Below are 25,279 nucleotides of genomic sequence, written 5' to 3' on the forward strand. Positions count from 1 at the left end.
GTGCCTGTGCTGTTCAGAGCTCCCTACCCAAGGGCAAGATACACGTCCCCTGCTGTATCTGACCCTCATCTTGGGGAGCTTCCAGCCACAGACCCTGGCTCCTGTGCCACTGTCCTCCTCGTCCTTGCCCCATGACCGTGCTGCTGGGGCAGCCTTGCCTCTGCCTGGCTGGGAGAACAGTGAACACAGCTGCAAAAGACCATCTGCTTCCTAAGGCCTTTCCTCCTCATATTTTTTAACAGTCTTATCTCCACTAAGTTCAGTAGTGTTGTTTCATTGGTCAGAGTTCTTCCTGGTGGAAATACAGTGCTTCAGTCAGAATATTTTAAATCTTGGTAAATTTGATGTGTTTTCTCGTCTCCCCATCTTTACCTGAACCTGCATCCCAGATTTACTGTCCTGCACTCTGCAATTTTTCATTAACCTGACTACTTTTCTGTAGGTTTTACTTGGTGTTGCTGAATATTAGGAGAGCGAAATCCTAGCTTACAGATAAAACAATATCACAGGAAGAATTATAAATATGTTCTTGTCCAAGCACATAACAATGAGCGAGCCTGTGACAGTTTGGATCTCTGGTTTCCTCCCACCACCGTGGGAAAAGGAAGCTGCTTCTGTGCTTAGACAGCAGCGATTGCTTTCTGCATCTGTGAGGGGGTCAGCCCCTCCTGGGCCCTGCCGGCTCCGGGGACACCGGGGTGCCGCAGTTCCTGCTCTGCGGTTCCTGCTCTGCCGCCTGGCACCGGGGTGTGACCGGAGCCGGGCACAGTCACACCGGGCCAGGGGCACCCGGCCCTTGCAGAGAACATCTGCAGGACTCAACATAGCTTAGGGAAGCAGGGGAAAATCTTGCAAACTGCAAGTGTGTGAGATTAGTCCAAGGGGCTGATAGGAACTCCAGCAAAGCAGATGCACAGCCCCCTGCCCTTCAGTAGGGTGTTTTCTTGATGGGGTTTGGGTTTTTTGTGAAACTAAAAGGAAGTAATTGTATTAAAAATTACATGTCTTTTTCCTTTATTTTAGGAAAAGACAGAACAAAATTCAAATCTGTTTTGTGGAGAGAAAGAAAGAAAAGTGTTTTAAGGCAGAATGTATGTTTTTGTACAATTTCTTGTGGAGAAGAATTCCTAGTATTAATCAATGAGCCAAAACTAGAATTATTGAAACAAGTGAGACCTCTGTCATTTACTTCAGGCTGAGCAGGTTTTCATACACGTCATAAACAATTACAGTAATTTTCTTTTACCATCTAAACAGTGGCAGTGCTGTGCAACCCACATGGCAAGGTTCTTGTTTTCTCTGAACAAAGTAGATCTTGCTTCTTTTATTGGTAGCTGCAGCTGGGCAGAAGGTGTGTTGCATAGTTTGGTGTCTGTGGAACCAGAAAAGAACATTGGATTTTGGTGCTGCAGAAAAATATTCAGTGTTAGGGTTTTTTCCTCTCTTGGAGGTAAAATTGTTCTAGCTGTTGAGGGGGAAGCTTTGGTGTTGGTGTTACTTCTAAAGGTTATTTCTTGACATTCGTATTTCACAAATAACAGGAAGGATACTGTGGTTAACGTGTGGTTGCAATTCTGGAAAGTGGCAATACAAATTACAATCTGTGATTCTATATTTTATTGTCTCACCCATATCCATGCTGGATCTGCATAGATTGGAAGTAAAAATATTGTAGGAAACTTTAAAAATATTTTATAACTATCAGTGTAAATTCACCTTGACCCTAGGAATGTCAAACTATGACCCTGGCCAAAGCACCACAATGAAGAAAATTCTAGTATAATTTATTTAATAATTCTCTTGATGATCAAAGTATCAGATTACATCTATTTCATCCATTATGGCTTGTGAAGAGGAACAGAATTATGCAGAAAACTTTTATTATCACTAAAATTCTAACTCTGACTTGCAACTACACCATTTTATGTAGTAGCATTCAATATTTTGAGGTGTGCAATTGGATTTCTGAACTCATAACTGGTATAAGAATTTTGGCACAGGGAAGCATTTCCCATAATCAAACCTTTGGTGATGCCCAGATATGAAGGTGCCTTCGGTGTGCAGGGTGTTAAGAACCTTTTTTCTATGCAACAGCCAGTAAAACTTGTTTGAAAGAGCCTTGCTAGGCCAGAACATCAGACACTACGTTCCAGTCACAGCTCTCCCATCAGCTCTTTGGTCCTGTGCAATACAGCAAAGGTTAAAGCATACAAACAGCTGAGTGGGCTCACTTAATCTTTGTTTTGAAATCATAAAATCTCTTTAATTTAAGACATAGATAATAGTTTTGCTTGAGAGAGTCACGTGGCTGAAGCCAGAGGAGCTGAGTGGATTTCAGATTGGACATTAGGAAGAAATTCTTCAGAGAAAGGGTGGCTAGCTATTGGAATGGGCTGCTCAGGGAGGTGGCGGAGTCACCGTCCCTGGAGGTGTTTAAGGAAAGACTGGATGGCACTTAGCTGCCAGGGTCAGCTGATCGGTCACAGGTTGGATTCGATGATCTCAGAGGTCTTTTCCAACCTAAGGGATCCGTGTTTCCGCGACTTGCCTGGGCTCACCGCGGGAGAGCAGTAGATGGTATGGCCAGCGCTCCTCGGGGAGCTCACAGGGACAGAGACAACGGGGGCTTGAACCCGAGGACGAGGCAGAAGCTCCGGGTGTTTGACAGGCAGGCCACCGAGTTCAAGCATGACGCAATCTCGGAGACTGCTAAACATTTTTTCTTGTTGTTACAGCGTTTTTCGTGAATCCTGAGCTCACGCCTCCCTGCCGACAGCCTCTCTCACAGACAGCCTGCATGGGGTGAGGGGGCCGTTTGCGGCCTTCCCCTTCTCTCGGAGCCGCCCCTCGCCCGCAGCTCCCGCCCGTGGCGGTGCCCTCGGCCCCGAGCCCCCTCCCTCAGCCGGCGGAGCTCCGCCCGGCGGCCCCGCTCTGCCTACCTGGAGCCACCTCTATGGTGCGGGGCGGAGCCGGGCGGCGGGGGTGGTGCGGCGGGACGGGCGCCCGGGCCGGCGGCTGCAGCGACTCCCCTTTGTGTCTGGAGCCGCCCGTGCTGTTGGGGCGGGCGGGCGAGAGGGGGCGCGGGCGGCGGAGCTTCGGCCCTCGCTCGGCTCCCGCCCGCAGCCGGCGGCGGGCAGGGGAAGGAGGCGGAGCGGCCCCTCGCCGGCGAGCCCGGCGCGGGGGGAGGAAGGCGCTGGCAGCGCGGAGGGGCTGAGCGGAGACCGGCGTGAGGAGGCCGGGCTACGCTGCCCGGCGCTGTGGAAACTCGGGGCGGGAGGCAGAGGACGGGAAGGGCCTTCGCCCGCGGAGAGCAGCCGGGTGCGCTCGTAGCTGGAGCCGCCGAGGAGGGGCCTCGCCGCCCCGGGCCCCACCTTCGTCGGGGTGGCCGGGGGTGGCGTCGGTGCTGCGGCGGTGGCCCGGGCAGCGCGGAGGAGCCCGCCCGGCGCGGGAGGCAGATGGGCCGGGATGCAGCCGCAGCCCTCGCCGTGAGAACAGGGGGCCTCGCCGCCGCCTTCCCCGGAGCGTGAGGCAGCGAGGAGGGGCGGCCGGAGGACAGAGACCTTTGCCGGGATGGGACGCGCCGCCGCCGTGAGCACCTAGCTCGCTCTCCGCGCCCCGGCCAGCCCGCAGGGCCCGCGCTGACTGACACCGCTGTGGGCGCGTCTGGATATGTTCCCTTCCCAACCGGGCGCTTTCTTCGATATCGTGAAGCTGCGTGGGAAATAGCCCGGTTCCCAGCGGGGTCGGGAGCGTGCCGCCGTCCTCCCCGGCGGGGGAGATGCCGCGGGGCTGGGAGGCAGAGCCAGGCGCTTCCCCCGTGTCCGCTGAGCGCTGCCTGCTCCCGAGGCATGAAGGCAGGCGGCTGTAATGGAGTAAGAGCGAAGACGGCTCCTCTCATCTGCCATTTGCCCTTCCAGACGGGATTGTAAACCGAGAGAGTTAAGGAAGGCTGTGCGAAAGCAAGAGGAATTTCCTCTCTTCGGGGTTTGGCTTTTTTTTTTTTTTTTTAACCCCCTATTTGTTTCTCCTGGCGGCTCGAACCGTGGCTTGCCCAGGTATGCCTGCCTCACTGCAGCACCTTGAGCTGGTGCTCCTGCTCTCCAGTGCCACCCTGCTGCTCGGCACTGCGGCTGGTGAGTAGCCACTGGGTGGAACGAACTGGCCATTTTGGCAGCGGGAAGGGGGTGGGGTCCGCTGGTATTTGGGCACATCTGTGCCTCTTTACAAAGTGCTGGGCATGTATTTTGGTGGAGAAGCCTGATAAAAGTTTTGAAATCCTGATACGTTAAGTGTCTCGGGGAATAAAATCCGCTTTATTGTGTAAATGAGCTCGACCTGCACTCAGTAAGAATGCTTTGCTTAGATCTGCATCTCTTGTCTAATAACTTACTTCAGTTTTGGAAATATATATAATCTTTTTGTTTTGCATACCTCGCCCTTTGTAAGGTAATGCAGGAATTTTTAATATATATTTTAATCGTCAGCAGAGCTGTGCCTGTTTCGCTGTGGGATCTTCGGGCACAGCCATTTTTAATTTTATCAGCATCGGTGCTTCTCGGGGCCTTACACATGTGCTGTAGTTTTGTAACAGAATTACTGTAATGTGTATTTTTTTTTCCCCCTGGAGAGATCTGAAGCAAATATGGAGCTATTTCTTTTGTCACTTGTGATTATAGAACGCAAAAAACGCTACTAAGGAATGCTGAAAGGTCTTGAAGGGTACTCTTTTTTTATAACAAGAAGTTGGAAGCAGAAATGCTAAGAGCATCCTTACTCGTATATTTGGATACTGTAGTCCTGTTTTTAATTGTCTTCGGAAGCTCAGTGTTAGATATGCAGGGTGTTGGAAAAGAGATGTGTGTTGGTCTGGCATCCTTTGCTTTTCTGTCACGGTGACAGATTAACATGTTGGAGCCCTCGAGTGTAACCCAGCTTTGTTAGGCAGGAATACCAATTGTTCTTGCAGTATGCATTTTCCAACACTTTTGGAAGACTCCTACGACTTTCCTGTCGTTTTACTGATCGGGATCCAATCTGCAGTGCTTGCTTTTCTTCGTGATATTTTGTAATCTTCTGGATATAGTTCATAAGCGAATCTTCAGAGAAAAATTGCAGAATGTTGCTAAGATGACCCAACAAGCACGGTGGTTTCCGTGTTATATTTCAGTGAGGTCTTATTTTTCCTAATAATGGCACCAAGTATCTTCAACTTGTCAAAGTTGAAGATACTTGGTGCCATTATTAGGAAAATCCTGTAAATTACACATGTTTAGGCAGTTTTCTCTGACTGGATAGTCCCTGATTTTCTTGCTTCTGCTTACTAAGAGGTGTCTTTCAGGAAGATTCATAAATGAAAAGCTCGATGTTCCCTATATCATCCTGACCTTTGACTGCCATTATTTTAGATGGATGTCTGCAGCGTCTCTCTGTGGTCGTTTCTGAGGAGCGTTTTTGGTTTATTCTCCTCTTTTTTTTTTTCCTGGGAGAAGGGACTTCTGAAGGTCAAAAATCTTGGTATTAAAGCACATATGAATCAAGAATGCTCAGCATCTCAACTTTTCTTTCAAATGTATTTTTTTAAAAACTATAGGCTTTTTTTTGCCTTTGTGGAAACTTCAGTGAGTTGGTCATTTCTGTGCCCTGATGAAGAAGGGTTACTGAAGGAGCAAGTACAGATTTGTAGCAGGCCAAGGGCTGGGCAGGTGCTGTAAGAGCCCATTTGCATGGTTTACCCAATTCACTTCAATTCTGACCTGGCAACAGCATTCCCAGTATTTCAGTTCTGCCTTGTTAAAAGGGTATTAACAATGCCAGCTTGGTCGGTTGGTTTGCGAATAGGAACCTATTTTCTCATTGTGATTTATTTCTTAATTGTGAAATTTTCACAATTCACATTTTAAAAAAAACTTGGTCATAATCCTCTGTAAAAGTAATTACATGGATGATTTGAGCTTTAGTTAAGGAAGCTAATGGCTGATTTTAAGTTTACACTGCATTTCAGAAAAAAATGTCTATACATGGGGAAGCTACACTAATGTGTAATTCTGCCCTTTTATGTTCATGAAAGAGCCAACACTCTTTCTTCTCTTCCCCTCCCCCAAAGTATGAACTGTATGCTCCCATCAGAGTGAAAATGCTGCCTTTGTAGCTTTGAAACCCCTATTAATTCTTTCTTCTGATTAGTGAACAGATACTATATCTCAGCAGTGTATAGAATTGAGTGACTATAAATGCAAAATCATGACATCAGAGGGAAAGTATTTTGATAACAGGTTTTTAAGTTTCTGTCTGGAGGAGAATATCTGGACCTCTCTGGGGAGAGCTCCACAAAGACCTGGGTTTAGTATGGACAGGAAAGGGAAGATAAAACGATGAATAAAGAAGATGACACAAAAAATCTTACCATGGGGTTGTAGATGATAGTTCCACTCATAATCTGGAATATGAATGAAGCAAGAAAGTGATTCTTCCTTCCCCTTTCTAATTGAAGATACAATAAAGAACTAGCTCTAGATGCAGAAATATTTGCTGATTATTAGGAGGAAAATATTACTGGCTTCCTCCATAAAATACAGATTTTAACAGTTATCTGATAAGTCTGCGTTTAAATAATGTATTAGTCTTTGTAAAGAGAAATGCTTTAGTGAGGACATTTTACTGACAGCAGTCTTGGGTAGAGGTTTAAAAAGCAGTATTGGACAAAAATGGTTTGCAACATTTTGTTCTTTATTTTTCAAATTATTTTAAATACTTATTTCTAAATCTTTTGTTTAGAACTGTGAGACATATAAAAATATGTCTTTATATTGTAGAGGAATCTGATGTGTTAATCATGAGGGCTTGTGCCTGAAGAGGTGGTTGGTGAGCCTTTGAGCTGTTCCCCAGTATTGCAAAAGAATTTTGTTTGGGTGTTCGTATGGACCAGATATTAAAGATACAATCTTTCCTCATTTCACTTGCTTACGTTCTGTGATATGCAATACTGAACCACTTTTCCTTCTGCATACATGTCCAGGGTAGACAGCATTCCATTGTCTAATGTGTAAATTATTTGCAGAAAGTATAAGGTATATAAAGTAAACAGAATATCCTTTTATCTTTGGGAGTATTTTCATAATTCTGTATCTGTGCGGTTCAACAGGGCTGCAAAAATTAAAGTGTGGAAGGAATTGGATAGAGATTGAATTTTTTTAAATGATAATTTTAATTATTAATTAAAATGAGTGAACTGAAGCATCTTTATCTAATTCTGTCTTGCTCGTTAAAGTTACTTCAGTATCTCAACATAATTTGTCTGAAATGTGAATTGGGTGAAATGAGGAATAATCTCCTTTAGATATTCAACTTAGTTCTTCTAATTCAGTGTTTCAAATTAGTAACTGATCCTATATATCTTGCATATTAAACAGTGGGGGTTTTTTAAACTTATCTGCACCCTGATTTCTACTTATTTACTAGAGCTACACCCATTGTTTATGTTTTTGTTTTTCAAATGTAACATAAAATTCTGTTTATTTTTCTGTTTGTGTTGGGAGTCATCTCAGAAATCTTAGCCTGGGAAATGGAAGCCAGGCTGTTGGCTTGAGGTGCACACTGGTGCCTGAAGGATAACCAGAGCACAAGTGCAGCCTGGACACCAAGCTGGGCCTTCATGGGCTGTGTGCTTGTGTAAAGAAATTGTGTAGCTGTGCAAGCTGTTCACCCTGCTGGGAAGAGCCTTTTTTCCATTAGGTAAATCAGCCTGTATGAGCCTCTGTGATATTTTTACTCAGGTGCTTCCAGTTCCCAAGCAGACTTCAGTACTGGGGCACTACACTGTGCAGTGTTGGCACAGCCTGTGAGGAGATGGAAGCTGTGCTCATCTGGTGGCTGAGGAACCCAAATTTCAAGCCCTGAGACATTACACAGATACCTTGCTCCAGTGTGAATGGTTTTACCCTCAAAGGAACCATGTATAAAAAGTTGGCTCAATTGTCTGCCTATCCTTCTCTGATAAAGGCAGGCCAACCTCACTTCACCCTGGACAGAGAGGGAAGCATAACTGTATTTCTTAAAATTATTCTTACACTGAAGTTTGTTGAAGTGGTTATTTTGATGGCATCTCCCTAGCACTTACTACAAATTTCTCTAAAAAAATATTTGTTGACTTCTATGTTGTTGCTCCCCTTCCTTTTTATATTTCATTAAGTATTTATCAGTAGTTTGTATAGTCAGTGGCATTGTTTCCTTGGTGAATACCATTTTCCCCTGCCTTTCTCACTGGAGAGACAAGAAATTTATATTGGGTTCTTCAGAAATGTTTTATTCCTAACAACAGAGTGCCTGGTACTGGAGCTGCATTGTGTTTGGACTCAGTCTGGCTGTGCTATGAGTATGTGCTGTCATTTTCTGGGCAGAATATAACTTTATAGCCAGGGCTGTGAGCTGAGTGTAAAGTTTCATTTGGAACAAAATGTTTATGCCCTGAATAAAACAGGCTGGGTGATGATTTAGGTTGGGTAGGACTGGAATCTGTGCATAGCTTACAGGCAGTAACTATTAATTTTATTGAGATTCTAGACTTAGTGGAGCTACTCACTGCTTGATTTTGAATTTAAGAATAAGTGAAATACAGGAACTGTTCCCCAAAAGACTAACATTTCAGTATGCAAACTGATTTTCTGCAGAGTGGATTTTATGTTGTTTTGTTTTGGGATTTTTTTTTTTAGGTTTGTTTGGTTGATTCTTTTTTACTTGTTTGTGGTTTTTGGTGGTGTAGTATTTTTTGGGGTTTTTTCCCTCTTATATTTTTTCTGAAGCATAAGTTCACAGAAGTATAAGGCTAGAAGTTGTTTCTCTGTTTCCTCCATGGCCTGGTTGTGTAAGTACAGATAATGATGTCTGTCTAACATCTCTAAAATCTCCAGTGAAGAGGGATTTCATAGCCTGTCTAGGTAGTCTGGCCTGTTACAGTGCTTAATTATCATGTTTTTCATAATGCAACAGTAGTAGATTTGGTTTTTTTTGCCTCTTTTATAATGCAAGATTGTTTAAGATATGCCATAATTAATATGTGGCAATCCACCTGAAAGTGTAATGTAGTATACATACACAGGCAATTGCCAGGGAATACCAGTTTAGATAAGTTCCCGTGTTTAAGCTTTTGATCATCAGTGTTTTAAAATGCAATTTTTCAGTTTTTAAAAATTTTTGAGAACTGTGCTCTTCCCAGAATTTCGATTCCTGATGGTGCCTTGGTGACTGGAGATGTCTGTTAATGTGTTAATTGCAGGGCTGGGAGCTGGGCTGAGCGGCTGAGAATCTGATAGGAGAGGTCAGTCAGGAGGTGTGGTGAGCAGGAAGAAAGGCTGGGGCAGGAGGGATTTGAAAGGATGAAGGATTGGGTCTGGTTTGCTGTGGGATGAGAACCAAGGCGTATGAGACAGCCAGACAGAGATAGTGTCTGAACATTTGTCAGACTTGCTTGGAGAATGAGTGGAATGAACCTTCTGCACTGGGAAGGGAGACAAAGCAAAGTTATAGGTAGCAGTTTGGAAGATCTCTGTTCTTTCTTGTGAGAATGAATGAGACACACAGTCATTCAGATGATGCCTTTACCCTTCTCCTTTTCCTTCAGTCGTGTAAGTTTCAAAACCACAAGCTTTTGGGTAGTGATGGCATTTTGTTTCAAGTCACTGGGATGTGTCAGTTTTGTCAGTTGCCTTACTGAGTTTGCTTCTCGTGTGTTCTGTTTTGAACTGTAAATGTGTCTACCTTTTGTATCTCTCAGTACTCTGTATTCTCTCTTTGGTTTATTCTGTGAGAGAAGGAAGGAAAAATATGCATTATGGACCCAGAAGACTGACATCTGTGAACCCTTCTGTCTCCACCTCTAACTCCTTAATCTGCTAGCCAATTTCAACCATATGTGAAAGATGAGAAAAGTCTCAAGAGATTAATTTGCTACCATTTTCATGAAAAATTAGGAACTGAATAGAGGAATAGAGGAAAAAGTTCGAAGGTAGGGGTTTTTCAAGGGAAAAGAGGAGCATAACTCAGCCCAGGATGTAAGTGTTGGTGCATACACTGCTCTGGACTATGCACAGTCCTGTTTTTTTCCTGTTCACTTGGCATGCTGTAGGAGATCTGGGGGAGAATGAGGGATCCCTCTGTGGGAGATGTGGGAGTTGGCTAAGAAGTATGGGAGAAGAGTCACATTTCTAGGCAATTAGTTTGCTGCTAGTGGAACAACTGGTGTTTCTGAGACAGTGTAGTAGCCAATTTTTTTGACTGAACTTGCAAAACAATGCCCAAATCATTTTACTGAATGCTTATCATCCATTTATGAACTTCACAGTGTGTATGAGTAACTTAAATGGTATGCATTGTTTTTCACACTTCCAAAACTGCGTTTAGCTGATTGTCCTGTGTCTATTCTGTAGTTCAGATATCCCACACATCAAGCTTCCTTATGATCTTCTTTTCAACAGTGCTGTAACTCAGGCTTTTCCAGTGGTCCCTTTGAATGTTTTTGTAATGCATATATTTCTACTTGCTTCAATCTGTCAAGTTCATGAAAAGTAGTTTTATTGTTCATTTAAGCAGGAGTAATGGGAAGGTATGAACTGTCACCTTCTGGAGTAAGTGGCAGACAATGACACTGGCAGTGGTTCAGGGAACCTTGCATTACCTTGCCCACCTGCCACTAACAAGCCAGTACAGAAGCTCTTACTATTATGTCCAGCCCAAAGCTGACATTTCTGCTGCTCCTTCTACTACATATCCTTTGACTGTTTTGAGTTGTAAGCAGGATGGGTGTAAAAAAAGATGGGTAAGAGAGGCTTTTCTGGATTTTTTGGTGGTGGTGAGATGGCTGTAAGGATGATCGTAGGTCACGTATGTTAATTGGCTCCTTAGTTTATACATTGGAGAATGCAGCACCTAATTAATATCAGAGTGTTGGGCGTTGGCAGTGTCATCTCAAGCTCGTCATTCCTGGCATCAAGTGCACTTCCCTCTGCATAAGTCACAAAGGTCAGCTTTACCTGGTGTGAGAAGCTTTAATGTAGTTTAGGGACAAGAACAACTGACTAAACGTGATCTACTGCTCTTGCTTTTCCCTTATGAGGCTTCCTCAGTATGGTTTGGTTTCTGTTAAAAATGAAACGTTTTATTTCTACAATTAAAGCAGCAGATACTTGATACAAGACTCCTAGACCATCCATGTTAAAGAACCTTAATTAGATTTTCCCAAGAATGAAAATTAATCCACAATCTTTTGTTAGACTTCACAAAATTGTATCAGGAAAAAGCTATTTTCTCTAGTAGTGATTATATTAAATAAATGATCTCACAGCAGTATGCTTAGTTATCCACTGTAAAAAAACACTTGCTTTTCTTAGTGGAGTGGTTCTGTTGTAGTCAGATTGTTGCTGAATTAGTCCTTCCTTCTGATGCTGTCCTTCAGAGAGAAGTCACTAAAGCTGATTTCTTTGGGAGGTTTTGTGTTCCTCTACCTTCCAAGTTGCAAAAATCTTGGTGCGGACATATTTTTTGCAGAAGATAATGTGCTGTATGCTGTGAATTTTTGCAGTCTTTCTTTTTATTTGTTTAAAACCTAAACACTAGAAATTGTTTTTCTATATTTAATTGTAGAGAAGGGACTTAGCTGAAAATTAAGATGTTTTAAAATTATTACCAGTTGTTAAATATAAATTTTTATTATATTTACCTGTCTGAGATATGAATGGTATGTAAAACCAATATAGTAAGGTGAAGAAAACGAAGGTTGTTGTAGGAAAATTGTAGCAGCTGTCTTTTTAGTTAGACAGTGGCACTGCCATATATATGCAAAGCAGGCACTTAGCCCAAGAAGCAGCTTTCTGTATTAAAATAATTTCAGTTGCAATCAGAGAAGGATAAAAGGAACCCTGTAATGAAGTTCGTCTGGATGCCACCGCGGTGTTGGTTTCTTATGTTTGCATGTTTGAAGTTCTTTTCCTTTATTTCTGGCTGAGATGGGCCAGGCCGGGGAGCTGCAGCTGCCAGGACCGAAATAGCCGGGCGGGCCGGGGCGGTGCGGCCGGACAGGAGCCGCGCTCGGGGCTCCCGGGCCGCTGCTGCTGCGCCGCTCGAGTGCTCGGGAGCGCAAGAGCTCCTTCCAGCCCCCTGTGCTATTCTTACTCGGCTCTGCAGGCAGGGATGAATGACTCAGTGCATTTAAATGAGTGAAAAAAGCTGGGGAAACAGTAGGGTAAATCATTCCTCGCGCCCACTGCGGTATTATTTGGATCCCTGTAAACTTTTTTATATAGAAAATACGCAGATTCTCAGTTCTAATGTCTATGACATAGATACAGTGAAGATGAATTGTAAAACATCCATGTATATATGAGAGTGTGTGTGTGTGTATCCTTACATGCTCACTGTTACCAAAATTCTACCAATATGTTCTGTTAAAACCTAAAACTTTTAATATTAGAAAATTTACTGTTTGCATGCCGTTCTTAATTCCCAAAAAGTCCTCATAAATGGCGTATTTTGTGGGATGGGTAAACTTTACACTTATTAATTACATCCAGATTCTATCAGGACCTGTTAAATAATTTCTCTTTTAGTTATGCTAAGATGAATCTGACCTAATTAAATTTTAGTTAAATTTAACCTGTAGTAGTTAATGCTGTTGCAGCAGAACACAATTATTTGGTCACAGTTTTTTTCTCATTGTTTTAGCCAACAATTTCAAATCTAATAAGTATTTTTGCTGATTTTTTCCATACAGACTTAGAAATATCTAAAGTGGCAAATAGAGAGACATTGTTGTCTTTTATTGTTTCCTGTCAGAGAAATAGTACCATTAAGGAAGCTGTCAGCAAATTTAGCTTCCCTTATTTTGAGAAATACTGAAATAGAATGTTTGTGTGCAAAACAAATAACCCCCTAATATTATTTTACTAATCTGTAGACTGTATTTTACTAATCTGTATGTAGAATGTATAGCTACTTAAAACTGAAGATGTGGCCTTTGGGTACACAGGAATACACAGTCGAAATGTGACATCACAGAGTAAATTAATTTTAAAAATGGGGAGAAGGTGGGTTGTTTAAAGTAAGGAACACTAGTGATACAGTAATAATATAATAACTCAACTTTGTGGTTTCGCTTGGAGAATGTAAGAATATTTTCTTATCATTTTGCAATGTTCAGGGGAAAATATCAGCGAGGTCCTAAGACACTTGAATAGTAAGTGGTGCCATAATATATGAGACTGGTAAGAATATTGTGAGCAGGAGTCACTTCACTGTGAAAATCTAGGGGCATTTAAGAGAGAGTATACTGAAAGGGATGTTGCACTGAGTTCTGCTGAGGAATGGAAGAGTTAAATGTGGAAACAAGTATTCAGATGTTATGTACTTTGAAGTAGTCATCAAAACAGTGTCTTTCATCTTGAAGAAGTGAAGGTCTGCAAATATTGTGAAGGAAGCAAATATTGCCAAAGTGATATCATGGCCAGCAAGTTGATTTTCTTGACTGGTTTTGGAAGAGTGGGAGAAGGGTTAGCAACAAAAGAGCTGAGCTGAGAAGATAATAAGGCATGCAGAAAAATAAAGAATGGGCTTTTAATGTGGTATAAACAAAACTAGGAACAGACTTGGTGATCCAATAACGAGGGAAGAAGATAGGTGGGAAAAAAAAAAGCTCTGCAGTTAATTAAGGTTCTCACGAAACACCAGGAGACCCATTGTGAAGAAGAGTGAATTGTGTTGAGCACCAGGGCAATGTGCATTGTCCTCTCACTCCTGATGCCCTGTTTCAGAAGGGAGCTTGCACTGGCTAAGTGAGAAAGCATCTGAAATTGCCAGTAAATCCAGAATGTGTCCTAGAACTCTGTCTGAACTGCACTGTGTGTAGCCAATGCTCACAATAATAGCAGCAACGGGGTTTTGTTTGACCTGTAAAAAACAGATGAAAAGCAAAATTTTAACTTTTAAAGAACATTTTAAAAAAGTTTTTATGTGGCGTATAATGCAAATATTTACAGAACCTTTTTCCAGAGAGCTGAATAATCCACTGTTGTACTAAGAATTTTCTTAAAATCTCAACCTTTTTTACGTCTTTATCTTTTTGATTATGATTAATCTTTCATAAATTTGTTGTTACATATGAAAACCAGTGCTGAATTGAAGTGACTGAAAGGCTATGGAGTTTGTGTTTTAATGTTGCTTTACTACAGCAAGGTGAGATATGGCTTCTCTTTGGTGCTGGTTTAATGTATTTGTTGTGCATATGGTATCTTTTCTGCCAAGTTCAAATCTTAAAATGTAGTTAAATCCATAGTTTTCAGACATCAGAATTCAGCATACATTTAACGACACTGTTGTATATCACTTTCAGTCTTCCTGCGGTATGTTCATGCATATAATGCAAAAGAAAAACCCAAAGACCTTTAGACAGGCTTCTAATTGAAGATAAATCAAGATAATTCTACATACTGAACTTTTTTACTGTATCAAGTAACTTGTCTTTTATATCTTTGCTGAGGGGGAAATGAACATTTATGTGAATGTTCTCTATTTAAATGGAAATTTAGTAAGTAAGTCACTTTTCCCTTTCTGTGCTGATGTGATGCCAGTTCTGAGCCTCTCAGTGTTGCTTTTTTCATGTTTTTGTGTTCATGCTATAAACTTAAACCCAGAATCACTTTGGGACAATGAAGTCCAGTACAGTTATATTCTATTTCCATGTGCTTAATATATAAGATGCTGGTGTAATCCCACAAGTCTTTTTAGTATTCCTGTGTTCTGAATACTTTAATCATTTGTACACATTTATAGGTAGTTCTTTGAACTTGACAGAGGTTTTGGAGATCAGGTATTTAATTGACATTGCCAGGAAATACAGAGAAGTAAGCCTATTGTAATATCCTGGCTTCCTCAGATAAAACTAGACATCCTGGCTGGATGTTTACCAGTGTTATTACAGAAGAAGGTATTTGTGTCTTGATTCTTTCCTAGATTTGTCCATCCTTCTCCACCCTTGGTTTTGTTATTCTTTTTGGGATGGTTAGAAGAAGCATGTCACGAATTTACCTTTGTTACCCACATGTGCTTTCAGTGTGTATCTGCAGGCAAGTGGTGTAAAATGCAGGGGTACCACAAACAAACAGTTACTGCATTGAGCTGAAATATTTAATAGCACAGGAGGGTGACGTATGCGATGGAATCTGATAGTAAATTCCTTTGTGGCAATGACATAAAGCAGTTTGTTTCAGTGCTTCATTGATAACTCTGCAGCTTGCCTCACTTCCCTGAGGTGTGGGAATACGAGGTGCAGAGGTAACTGCATTCCAGCGAGTCTCAGTCTAGACAGGCACGAGAGCATCATTCATCCTGCAGCAAACAGGGCAGCATAACCACCTTCTGAAAAGTGACCTTGCAGCTGAAGAATGTGCTGTGGTGGGCACAAAGGCAACTGGAGAGCTCAGTGCCATCACCAGCAGCACGGGTCCTGGAGCTGAGGGTCTCACCTGAAGGGATGTGGTCAGAATTGCAGAATGCTGGCTCCTTCTCAATTTATAGGGGCAGTGGTTTTTGAGAGAAATGGTTTAATGAATTGCTGTACAGTTAATTATGTTTGATTGAAGGAAAAGCTTATTATCTAGTTGAGGTGGGAGGAAGTTTGAAGTGCACTTTTATAGTAATAAGTATTAGAAAGCACCAGTAGAAACTCAGTTCCCTTTAATTGAAGAGGAACAGAGCGAGCTTTGGCTTTTTCAAACAGTATTTACAGGAAAAGGGCTTTTTAATTGTATTTTATTTATGAAATTGGATGGTGTCTATTTCTAAGGCATAGCAAAATTAAGAGGTAAGTGTGATGTGGCACAAAGTGAGCCCTGTTAAATATTTCTGCTGGATTTGGTAGCCTTATCTCTACATGGACACTACTACCACTACACTAGAATTAGTTGGAGAGGAGTTAGGAGTGGAAAAATGTGGGAGCTATTGAAAAAAGTGTGGAAAGGTATTTTCAAGTTTTCTTGGTTATGTGAGGACAAACAGTTAATAGCAGATGCCCCTAATAGCACAGGAGGCACAAGGAGTGAGATGCACCATAACAGCTTGAGGATAATTGTTAAGAACTCTTAACAAAGAGATGTAAAGGAAGAGAGTGAGTTCAGATGGAAACTAGTTTGCCAACTGCTGTGCTTTGATTGACTCTGTGCATGTTCCTAACCTGTGGTAAGTGTTAAGACAGCTCTTGGAAAGAAGTTTTAAGTATGCAGATGTTGAGTTGCTGTAGGATAAATTAAGTAAATTAACACTGTAGTTTCATAATTTATGTTATCTGGCTTTGTGGACATCCTTCCTTCTCCCTTGTCAATTGTTCTGCTTGAGCAGGAGATTGTAATCCTGCAGATTAAGATCCAAGTGGAGCATTTAAAGAAGGGAAGATGCAAATGTTCTTAGCAGAGAATGAGCACAGTTCTGTAGTTTTGTTTTCACTCACAAAATCAAAATTACCTAAAACCAGAGCATTATAAATAAGCATGAAATTAGTCATATAAACCCCTAAAACTCATTATAGCAACTATCTGACCTTAGTTCAGATGCTTTGTGCATAACTATGATGGTTTTTATGAGGTGTTTCTCTGCAGGGTACTTGCCTCATTTGGTGAAAAAGGGGTAATTTCAAGGCCTTGCAGGGAATAGACTTGCACCGTTGCACACTCTCCTGCTTCTCCCTTCCCCATGGATATTATATCCTCCAGCTCAGAGGTGGTTCTTTATGTGTGCTTCTTTCTTGATACTATCTCTTCTTAAATTTCACTTACTGCCCTTATTTCAGTTATTGTAGAAAGACATTTTTATTTCCACTTGAACATTGCTGTTTTATGCATTTCTTCTCTTTAATGAAAAGAAACGAGTTGTATCATGTTACTAAAAAGAGATCTTTGATAAGTGCTCAGATCAACTGGGGTGCATAAAGGAAGTGCAAGAGACTGAAGTTTATTCTTCCCTAGAGGAATGCTTAGCTTCTCTGACTCTTCTGGTATGCTTTCAAAAAGTAAGGCTCCTTTATTTTTCTACTTTTATTGTCTTGCAGAACACAAACTCTGAGACTCTTAATTGGCAGAGGCGCTGTGGATGTATAATTTGTTCTGGGGGAGATGCTGTTGGGGTGAGATTAGAGGCAGTGTAGGACGGTCATTGCCTACCTAAACTTGGCTCAGTATAGCCCACAAGAGGTGGCTCACCTACTAAACTTCTTTTAAACATGCATGAGCTTGAGTGAGTAATTAAGGAAGTGATTTCAGATATATATTTAAATAAGGCTTTCAGAAGAATCATAAGAAGCTTCGGTTGAGATCTGGGGAGAGGGGCAGTTAAGGTAAAATTGTGGGAAGGGCTATTTTAGTCCTTGAGGAATATACAGGTTCCATGCCACAGATTTCCAAATGATTTCTCTTATGGTGCATTTTATTAAAAGGTTCCAGGACTTTTGAGAGGCAAACTGGTAATATAATTTGTCACTGCATAGACAAAACCCAAAATTATTCTCAACATTGTAAACTCCTGTGTGGCAGGGGAAGGTGGGTGTGAGAGTGCAAAAAGAAAATGATCATGCTCTCTGGGAGATCTGTATCTAGTCATTAGTGTGATAGCAGATACCTTGCAGTTCTGCTGGGTTTATTTTGAATTTTCATCTTTGTGTTGGAATTGTATTGTGCAAGACTGATGAGATCAGTCTTTGGAAGTGAGCTTAGAACTGCTGTAGCCTTTGCTTGCTCTGCCCTTCCTATCCTTCCGGTTTTTATTCACCAAATGTATACAAATGTGAACACAAATACTGTCTTCGTCTCAAATGTCTCCATCCGAGGACAAAGACAGAGTTCCTTTCTCATGTCCCATACTTGGCATATGGTAGCATTTATCTCGTTCTGCTAAGGACTACAGAAGACTTGTTTTAGCAGTGCTGTCTGTCTCTACAGATTCCTGTACTGGAGTTTAGTTGTCCCAAGTGCAAATGATCACACCAAGTAGCAGTGCTTGAGCAGCACAACCACAATCTGTAGTAGTTTGTGTGAGGTCTGCATCCCCTTGTACACTTATTTACACAGCAGCTTGAATCTGGATCCCCTGGCTGTCCTCAGGGCCCTACCTAATTCAGGCTTGCTATTTCTGTGTGGAACAGAAATAGATACACTCAAAGGTAAAGTTGCCTGCTGCCCTTCAGGGCAGAAGTTGGTTTGGAAGCAGTATCTGGCTTTTGCTTTGAACCTGTGACTGTATTGAAGACAGTGTGTAGTTGCAGACTGCAAGCCCTGATATTTTGTAAAAACAGCTGAGAGAAAAGGAAGTAGTAGTTACGGCCGCTGTGTAAGATGAAGAAAGGAAATGGGAGCCTCCCTTAAGTGCAGCCACTAAGAAGAACAGTTAAAAATAGCTTCTTTTCCCCTCTAAACAATTGTCTAAGTTGCCATAAATCTTGTTTTTTCTTGGGACGTGGAGACAAGTCTCATTCCCTGGGTGCTCTGTTCTGAAACACCAGTTGTGTTTTGAGAACTTGCTCTGTGCACATTGATTATTGCGGGACAGATGTTTAAAAGGAAGAAACAAACACCGAGGCCCAACTGTGATTGTAATGAGCAAAAGCATGACAGTACTTTAAAAATACATACACAGTGGATGGGAGGAGGACCACAGTGAGATGAAGTATCTTGCTGTTGCTTAGTGTGCCACCAGCAAAGAGAACACATACCTGGTTTGCTGCCTTGGAGTGCATTGTCATCCACTTCAGCATCCGTTCATTACAATGCCAAACTGATGGATTTTTTGAGATTTATCATGGTAGAAAGCTGGTTGTGATGGCTTTGTACTAAGTAAAACTGCTCTCAGAGAGAAAAGTTATGAGAAATGGCAGTTGTATGATTTATTGCAAATCATATAACTATTAGAGATGGCAATTATAAAAGGAAATTTTTGTTTTGAAAGGTTTAGAAATGAATTTATTACTTTCTCACCAATGTTAACTGCTCTGTTTTAGTTCTATACAAAAAGTTCAAAAGACAAAACACTGTCATTTCAAATATATTTTGGAGTGTTTTACTTTGTGCCTTACCCTATTGCTGTTTGAATTCCGATTAGTTAAACGGATTTTTTTATAATCATTCCTGACCACTACATTTCTTCAACTTGTTATGCCAAGCAGGCCACAGATTCCAAATATCTGTAGTTTTGTATCATCCACTCATGCTCTTTCTCTTTTTTGATTGAGCTGCTTCTGAGATGTTTAATAAAGCAGCTAAGAAACAGATGACTAAAGAGGTAGTGTGTACAATTGCCCAACTACTTCAATATATTTTAATGACTCAGCAAAAAGTGTTTATTTGGTAGGCACATGGTGGATGTTCCTTATTTTAGATGAAAGTGAATTTCTAATCTTAAGCTGCATCTAAATTAGCAGTTCCAAGTCTCTTTACTCTGACATGCTTTCACTGCTTTTCTTAGAAGCAGCAGGAAACTAGAATGTTCCCTGTTCCTTATTTTCTTCCTTGCCTTTTGAGAGTGAATCTAGTTGGGGTTTTATATTGCGAGAAAAAACAAATTTTAAAGACGTGAACACATTATTTTCATTTCCTTTTTTTTTTTTTATATTTGTGTATTTCCTTTGGTTTTTTTCACTTTTGTTTCTCTCTTCTGCCCAGTATTCTTCAAGTGTCTGTTCTGCCTGTGTAGAAGAGAGAAGAGGTAATTTGAGCCTTAGCATTATCCAGTTATGGTGCTGGAATGCTTTGGTGTCTAATACTAGTACATGTGGAATTATTCTGAGTCCTGCTTTCTCTGTAGATACCAAGAAATTCCTAGGCCCATAGGACATTTAAATGAACAGATGAAACCCTACGAGTGTTTTCGTTTAACCTTTTCTGAAGCTATTAATTTTTTGCATCTCAAATAGTAAGTTTAGCATGAGGGAGTCCAGTGGGCTAGTGTCTGAGAGTCAATAAAAACAGATCACATGGATTTACCCAGATATTGCCAGCTTCTCAGTGCAGTTTGGTGAATTTTAAGATACCCATACTGTGGTAAAACTTTAATTAGTTTTTAATTAGTTTAATTAGTAGTTGTGGCTATTTTTTTCTTGTAATCATTTGACTTCCAATCCCTTCGTATTTCTAACAGCCCTTTTTTTTGCTAATGGTGAGCTTTGTAATTTTTCTGAAGGCTTTCTGTGTGTGAGAGAGAGCAAGCTCAGGATGATTGTGGTCTTAATTAAAATTATTGGCTTTGGAATTAGGAGACAACATTTTAAGTCCTCTTTGGACAGTTGGAACTCTGAGCATCCAAATTCCAAAATGGGCTATGTAGTGTTATTAGATTCTTGAATTAAAATGCTTTAGTTGCCAAACCTTACATTATGGCCACATGAAAGCCATTATGAAAGTGGACATGGACACTGAGCTATAGTTTCTTTACTGTGGGAGAAACATTCTAACTAGGCACAAATTTCAAACTATATTAATGAAAAAGTACAGTAGAATTAAAAGTATCACAATCTTTTGTGGCATACGGATGAATGTGTGGTAGAGTATTGGTTAATAGATGGAAAGATAAGACATCTCTAACAGAAAAGGTTATTTCAATGATTTACTACTTGGAAGCACGTGAAAATTTAGTGAGGTGCAAGAATGCTGATAACATAATTGGAGATTAACTTTTTTTCTGTCTTGATTTTCCCCTGTGACTGAATGGCTGAAGCACCAGGTAGACACTAGGCTAGTGTGAAGAAGGAATCCTTTTCACAGGGGCCATGGAATAAAGATCTGTTTAAGCATGTGGGGAAAACCCCCATATTTGAGTTAGTCACCAGAAAAGACTGGAGAGGAGTTGTTCTTTCCTAAAGCCTTTTTAGATCTCTTAGTAAATAAACTAAGGAGTAGATTTTTGATGATGACACGTGCACACAGTTTGTGCATAATTGCCTGTCTCTGCTATAGTATGAATGTGTTCCTTCTGTCAGGATGGGTAATATTCACCTGTAGTATGTAGTCTTGTTGGTATTAAACAGGAATCTGCAGTGAACCAATTAAAAATACATGTTATCTTACAATTTTTATTTGTTGATGTAATTCTCTAAATACTATGGAGTACAAATATGCAGTCTTGCATCCAGAAACCCCAGTGAGAGCTTTCTGCTGTAAGGTATGGAAGAAATTAATTTAAAAAGAGAAAAAAAAAGACAGCCACAAACTCAAAACTTCATATAGTGAAAACAAGATGTTATTAAAAAGATCTCTTGTTGTATGCTTTGAAGTGAGCAGTTTATTTCCTACTGTTTGCTACAATAATATTTTTCTCCTAAGCACAACATTGTGATCAGAATCATAGAATAAATGCCAGGGACCTAGAGGGTGAGCAGGGGAAAGGGAAGAATAAAAAGCTACTTCTACGAAGCAGAATTGTTCTTTATTGGAGACCACAAGCATTTCCAGTCTTTCTTTTCTCTGTTGCAGCTGCATCTTCTCCCTGGCTTTTGGCCTTTTCATTTGGTTTTTACCTCCTTTGCTTTTGTCTGCTTTTCTGAGCAGTGGCACCACTGCTGCTTTTTCTGCTGACCTTTGTTCTGCCTTTTCACTGTTTTCCACATACCAGCTTTCTTCATATTTTTGTTGGTTTTTTTTTTTCTATTTTGTGTGTTTCCCTGGGAAAAGCAAGATTAGAAAATAGGGTCATGCTTTTAGTTCCATCTTTACCAGAGTAGGTGCTTGGCTGCAGGATGAGGAGCTGAAGTTCACCTCAGTTTATTCGTAAAGCACCAGATTTTTCCCTGCCTGTGGAAGCAGCATGTGCAACAATCCCATGTCCTAGGGAGACTGTAGAGCGCTGCTGGTCTGTGAAAAATTGAGTTTCCAAACTAACAACCCCTTATGAAGTTTTTCAGAGGCCTATAATTTTGGTACTTTGTCAAGAAAATGAGCAATCCTCTCTCTGTTCCCCTTCCACTTCCCCACAAGAAAAAAAAAGCTCGCCACAAACCAACCAGGAGCCACACCCTTGGTATGAGGCAGCTCGTCTGCCACAGCTTAAATTCAGCTTCTTCCACTTTTAGAACTTGTCAACAGAATACTTTAAAAAGGTATTTTAATATGGACTTCACAACCTATTTTTTCTAGTCTTGTTGCAGTCATGACAACATCATTTTAACAGAGTCTGTTTTTAACTTCTCAGTAGAAGAGTGCTTGCTGTATGAAATCTGTGACCTCACTGATAGTTTGGTGAATGTCTTAAGTTACTGAAAATGGAGTTCTTCTGAGATGTGTCAGATCTTTAATTACAGGCAGAATTCCAGGCTGGCTTATAATAAATGTAATTACTCCCTTCCCTCTCAATTTAAATTAAAAGCAAGTAAATATAAATAATGTCAATCCAACTGTCTCTCAATGCTGTACTCAGTTGGCTAACATTGGAAAGGTGGCTAAGAGTGCAATTAGTTTTTAGAAGAGGTCCTGAAACTTGAATTTCAGGTTATGTGTATAAACATACCGAGATGAAATAATGTGAAAATAAATGAGAACAGGAGTACTTGTTGTGGTGGTCAGTTTAACAAAACCAAATCATGATAAAAAGCCAATGACAAAACAGACCTAGTGTGTTAATGTAAATGTTTGTAACCTATTTGACCTGAATTACCACTGTTTTGCAATTTTGATGGAAACTTTCCCTCTGCTTGAATTCGTCTTGTAACATTATTAACAAATTCTAAAAAATATCAATTCAGTACTCAGTAATTTCATGGAGAAATGAAATTTGCATGGAGAAATCTGTAACTGCTAGCAAAATCTTTTGAAGAAGACAGGCGAGCACTCCATTATCTAATGATGGAGAATTGTCATCACTCCTATTCTGCAGCTTGTCCCCACTCCTAGTGCTTCTCAAACGAGCTACCATCTGTGGAGGACAGCATTTTAGTGACTCCTCAAGCTTGTTTTCTGCTCTGTAAGCAGAAGAATGTGTATTCAGGTGAGTGTTTTTAATGGACCTATTCACAAGAGCATAAAACTCCTCAGAGCTGCACATGCTCCAATTTATACAATCAGGCTCTCAATTAACAAAACCCTGTATCCCAATGGAAAGAAATTTTTGTGTTCTGTCTCTTGGACAATCCCAGTGGCATAAACTGTGTGTCTGACAACTAGTTTTATGTATGAAAGATTGTTTTCAAGGCCTTTACAGGAGAAGTAGCTGTTTGTCGTGGTCCCGCTTGTGAAGAGGGCATTATAATGGCTGCACAGGTGAGGGTGTGCAGCTGGCTGGTGTGGATGAGGCACCTTATCACACCCTCCATAGTTTGGAGAGCCTGCATGAGGCAGTGTAGTATTCTGATGGGGCCAGCAAGAGGTTTGATGTTTCTTAATTGACTCAACACTGTTTTCTCTGGCCATGAGATGTTGAATCTTCAAAGGAATATGAAAAACTGTCTGAAAGGTATAGGGGGGAATCAGTGTACAGTACCCCCTACTTTTGTGTACACCAGGTGAAGCTTCCAGTGGCTGTGTTGAAGTAGTTACCTTTCTTGGAGGGAATTTTTCATCCCCATCTTGATGAAACATATTTGGTGGCTCCTGCAGCAAGGGGAGACCTGCTCCAGGTCTGCCAGGCACTGCAGATGGTAGGGGGATTCTGGTAAGTGCATATTTTGACACTCATGTTTTAAATTCCCCAATGCTGCAGTTCCAGTCACTGCTTATGATGAAATCATGTAACCAGTAAATTATTTACAGAGGCAAGGCTGCATTGGCAGAGGTGCCCTCATTGTGAAGTGAAAGCTCCCTAAAGCAATGAAACAATGTGAGTAGAATTGGAGCAGAATTTAAAGGAAGTAAAGATTGTGTGGCAGCCAGTCAGAAGGTCAGATTGGGTTTTCTGAAGTACTGGCTGGGTTTGTCTCTGTAATCTGATACTGCAGCCCTGGAAGTTTGTAGAGCTTTCTGGTTTTGTTTATAAGGCGGCTAAAATGTGTGTTTGGCATAGCATCTTCTGATAAGCTACTATAGCTTTGCTTATCAAGAGCCTGTAAGGGATTCACAGATCCTCTTCTCAGGTATTGTTAGCAAGGCTGGGTGGACAAGGTCACTTCAGTTCAAGCTTGTTGAGGAGAGCATGCTGCCCACTCTTGGTATGGCAGAAATAGTATATTTAAAACAACAGCAACAAAACTACACTTCTTTCTCTCTACCTCCAAACTTACTCTCACCCTCCACATCCCAGGTGGAAATCTGCCTGAGAACAGACTTGTTAGCAGATGGTAAACTCCTTTTGTGGCCATCCAGCTTAGACTGCATAGGCCTCCCAGGTCCACAGCCTTGTCTGAACAGAGCATGGGACAGAGGCAGCTGGCTGTCTTGGATGGACATCAGGGAGGAATTCAGCAGAAATAAGCAATTGGATTTTAAGGGAAATTTCAGAACACCTTACATTTCAGTATCTCATGGATTCTTGCTGCTTTCAAATACTGTTACTACAAACTTGAATTTATTATCTAGTACTATTGTTGCAGGCTTTAGGTTATGTCAGCACATCTTTAAAAGCAGTCTGTGGGAGTTTTTAGGTGTGTATTTGGTGTTAATTCCAATATCAAATATTAACCAACATTACAATATTTACTACTATAACTTAATTGCCTAATTTTACAGTGTTTACAGTGATTATGGATATGATATGTTTTCAAAAGTGGTGTGGAACTGAGAAAAACAGGTTTTGAAGGTAGATTCCCCCCAGACACACCCCCAATGGTCACTGAAGCTAGCAGACAAATTCTCTGAACCTTTCTAAATATTGTTCATAAATAGTAATAGATGTCTCATTTGTTTTTCTGATTCTTAACTATTCCTTGTGATTTATTATTTCATTAGAAGCAAGCCATTATCCCAGAGGAAACAGTTTTAGAGCTAATATATACCACTGTAAGAAATTTTTTTTTGACTTTTCATGGTTCCTGTTTAAGGTAAGGCTAGATAGTAAATTTTTGAAGAGTTCTGAGTAAGTTACCATTTTATGAATGAATTATCTGTTGTTCTTAACAGCTGCAACTGAGCAGTGTTCATTGAATATACACAGAGGTAGTGCACCATAGCTAGAAGATACTTCAAATCCTTTCAGCTGCAGATAGTCAATGGTGGGATGTACTCTGCATTTCAGTGCTTTGGAAATGTAATCTGTGTTACTGGTGGTCTTGGAGCAGGTAGGACAAAGTGGAAACTTCAGGACTGGTATGCAAGCTAGGCAGCTGGAAGCAAAGGTA

General features: G+C 41.0%; 1 protein-coding gene across 1 annotated transcript in view; it reads left to right on the forward strand.

Annotated features, from left to right (window-relative positions):
- Positions 1 to 4,018: 4,018 nt before the first annotated feature.
- The window catches only part of BMPR2 (bone morphogenetic protein receptor type 2), a 104,970-nt gene continuing 83,709 nt past the window's right edge, over positions 4,019 to 25,279 (forward strand). The window contains exon 1 of the mRNA XM_066554016.1: positions 4,019 to 4,133. Within this exon, the coding sequence (XP_066410113.1) occupies positions 4,058 to 4,133 (76 nt within the window). The 5' untranslated portion in view covers positions 4,019 to 4,057. The remainder of the gene's footprint in view (positions 4,134 to 25,279) is intronic.

This window comes from Molothrus aeneus, chromosome 7 (assembly GCF_037042795.1).
Source record: "Molothrus aeneus isolate 106 chromosome 7, BPBGC_Maene_1.0, whole genome shotgun sequence".
NCBI lineage: Eukaryota > Metazoa > Chordata > Aves > Passeriformes > Icteridae > Molothrus > Molothrus aeneus.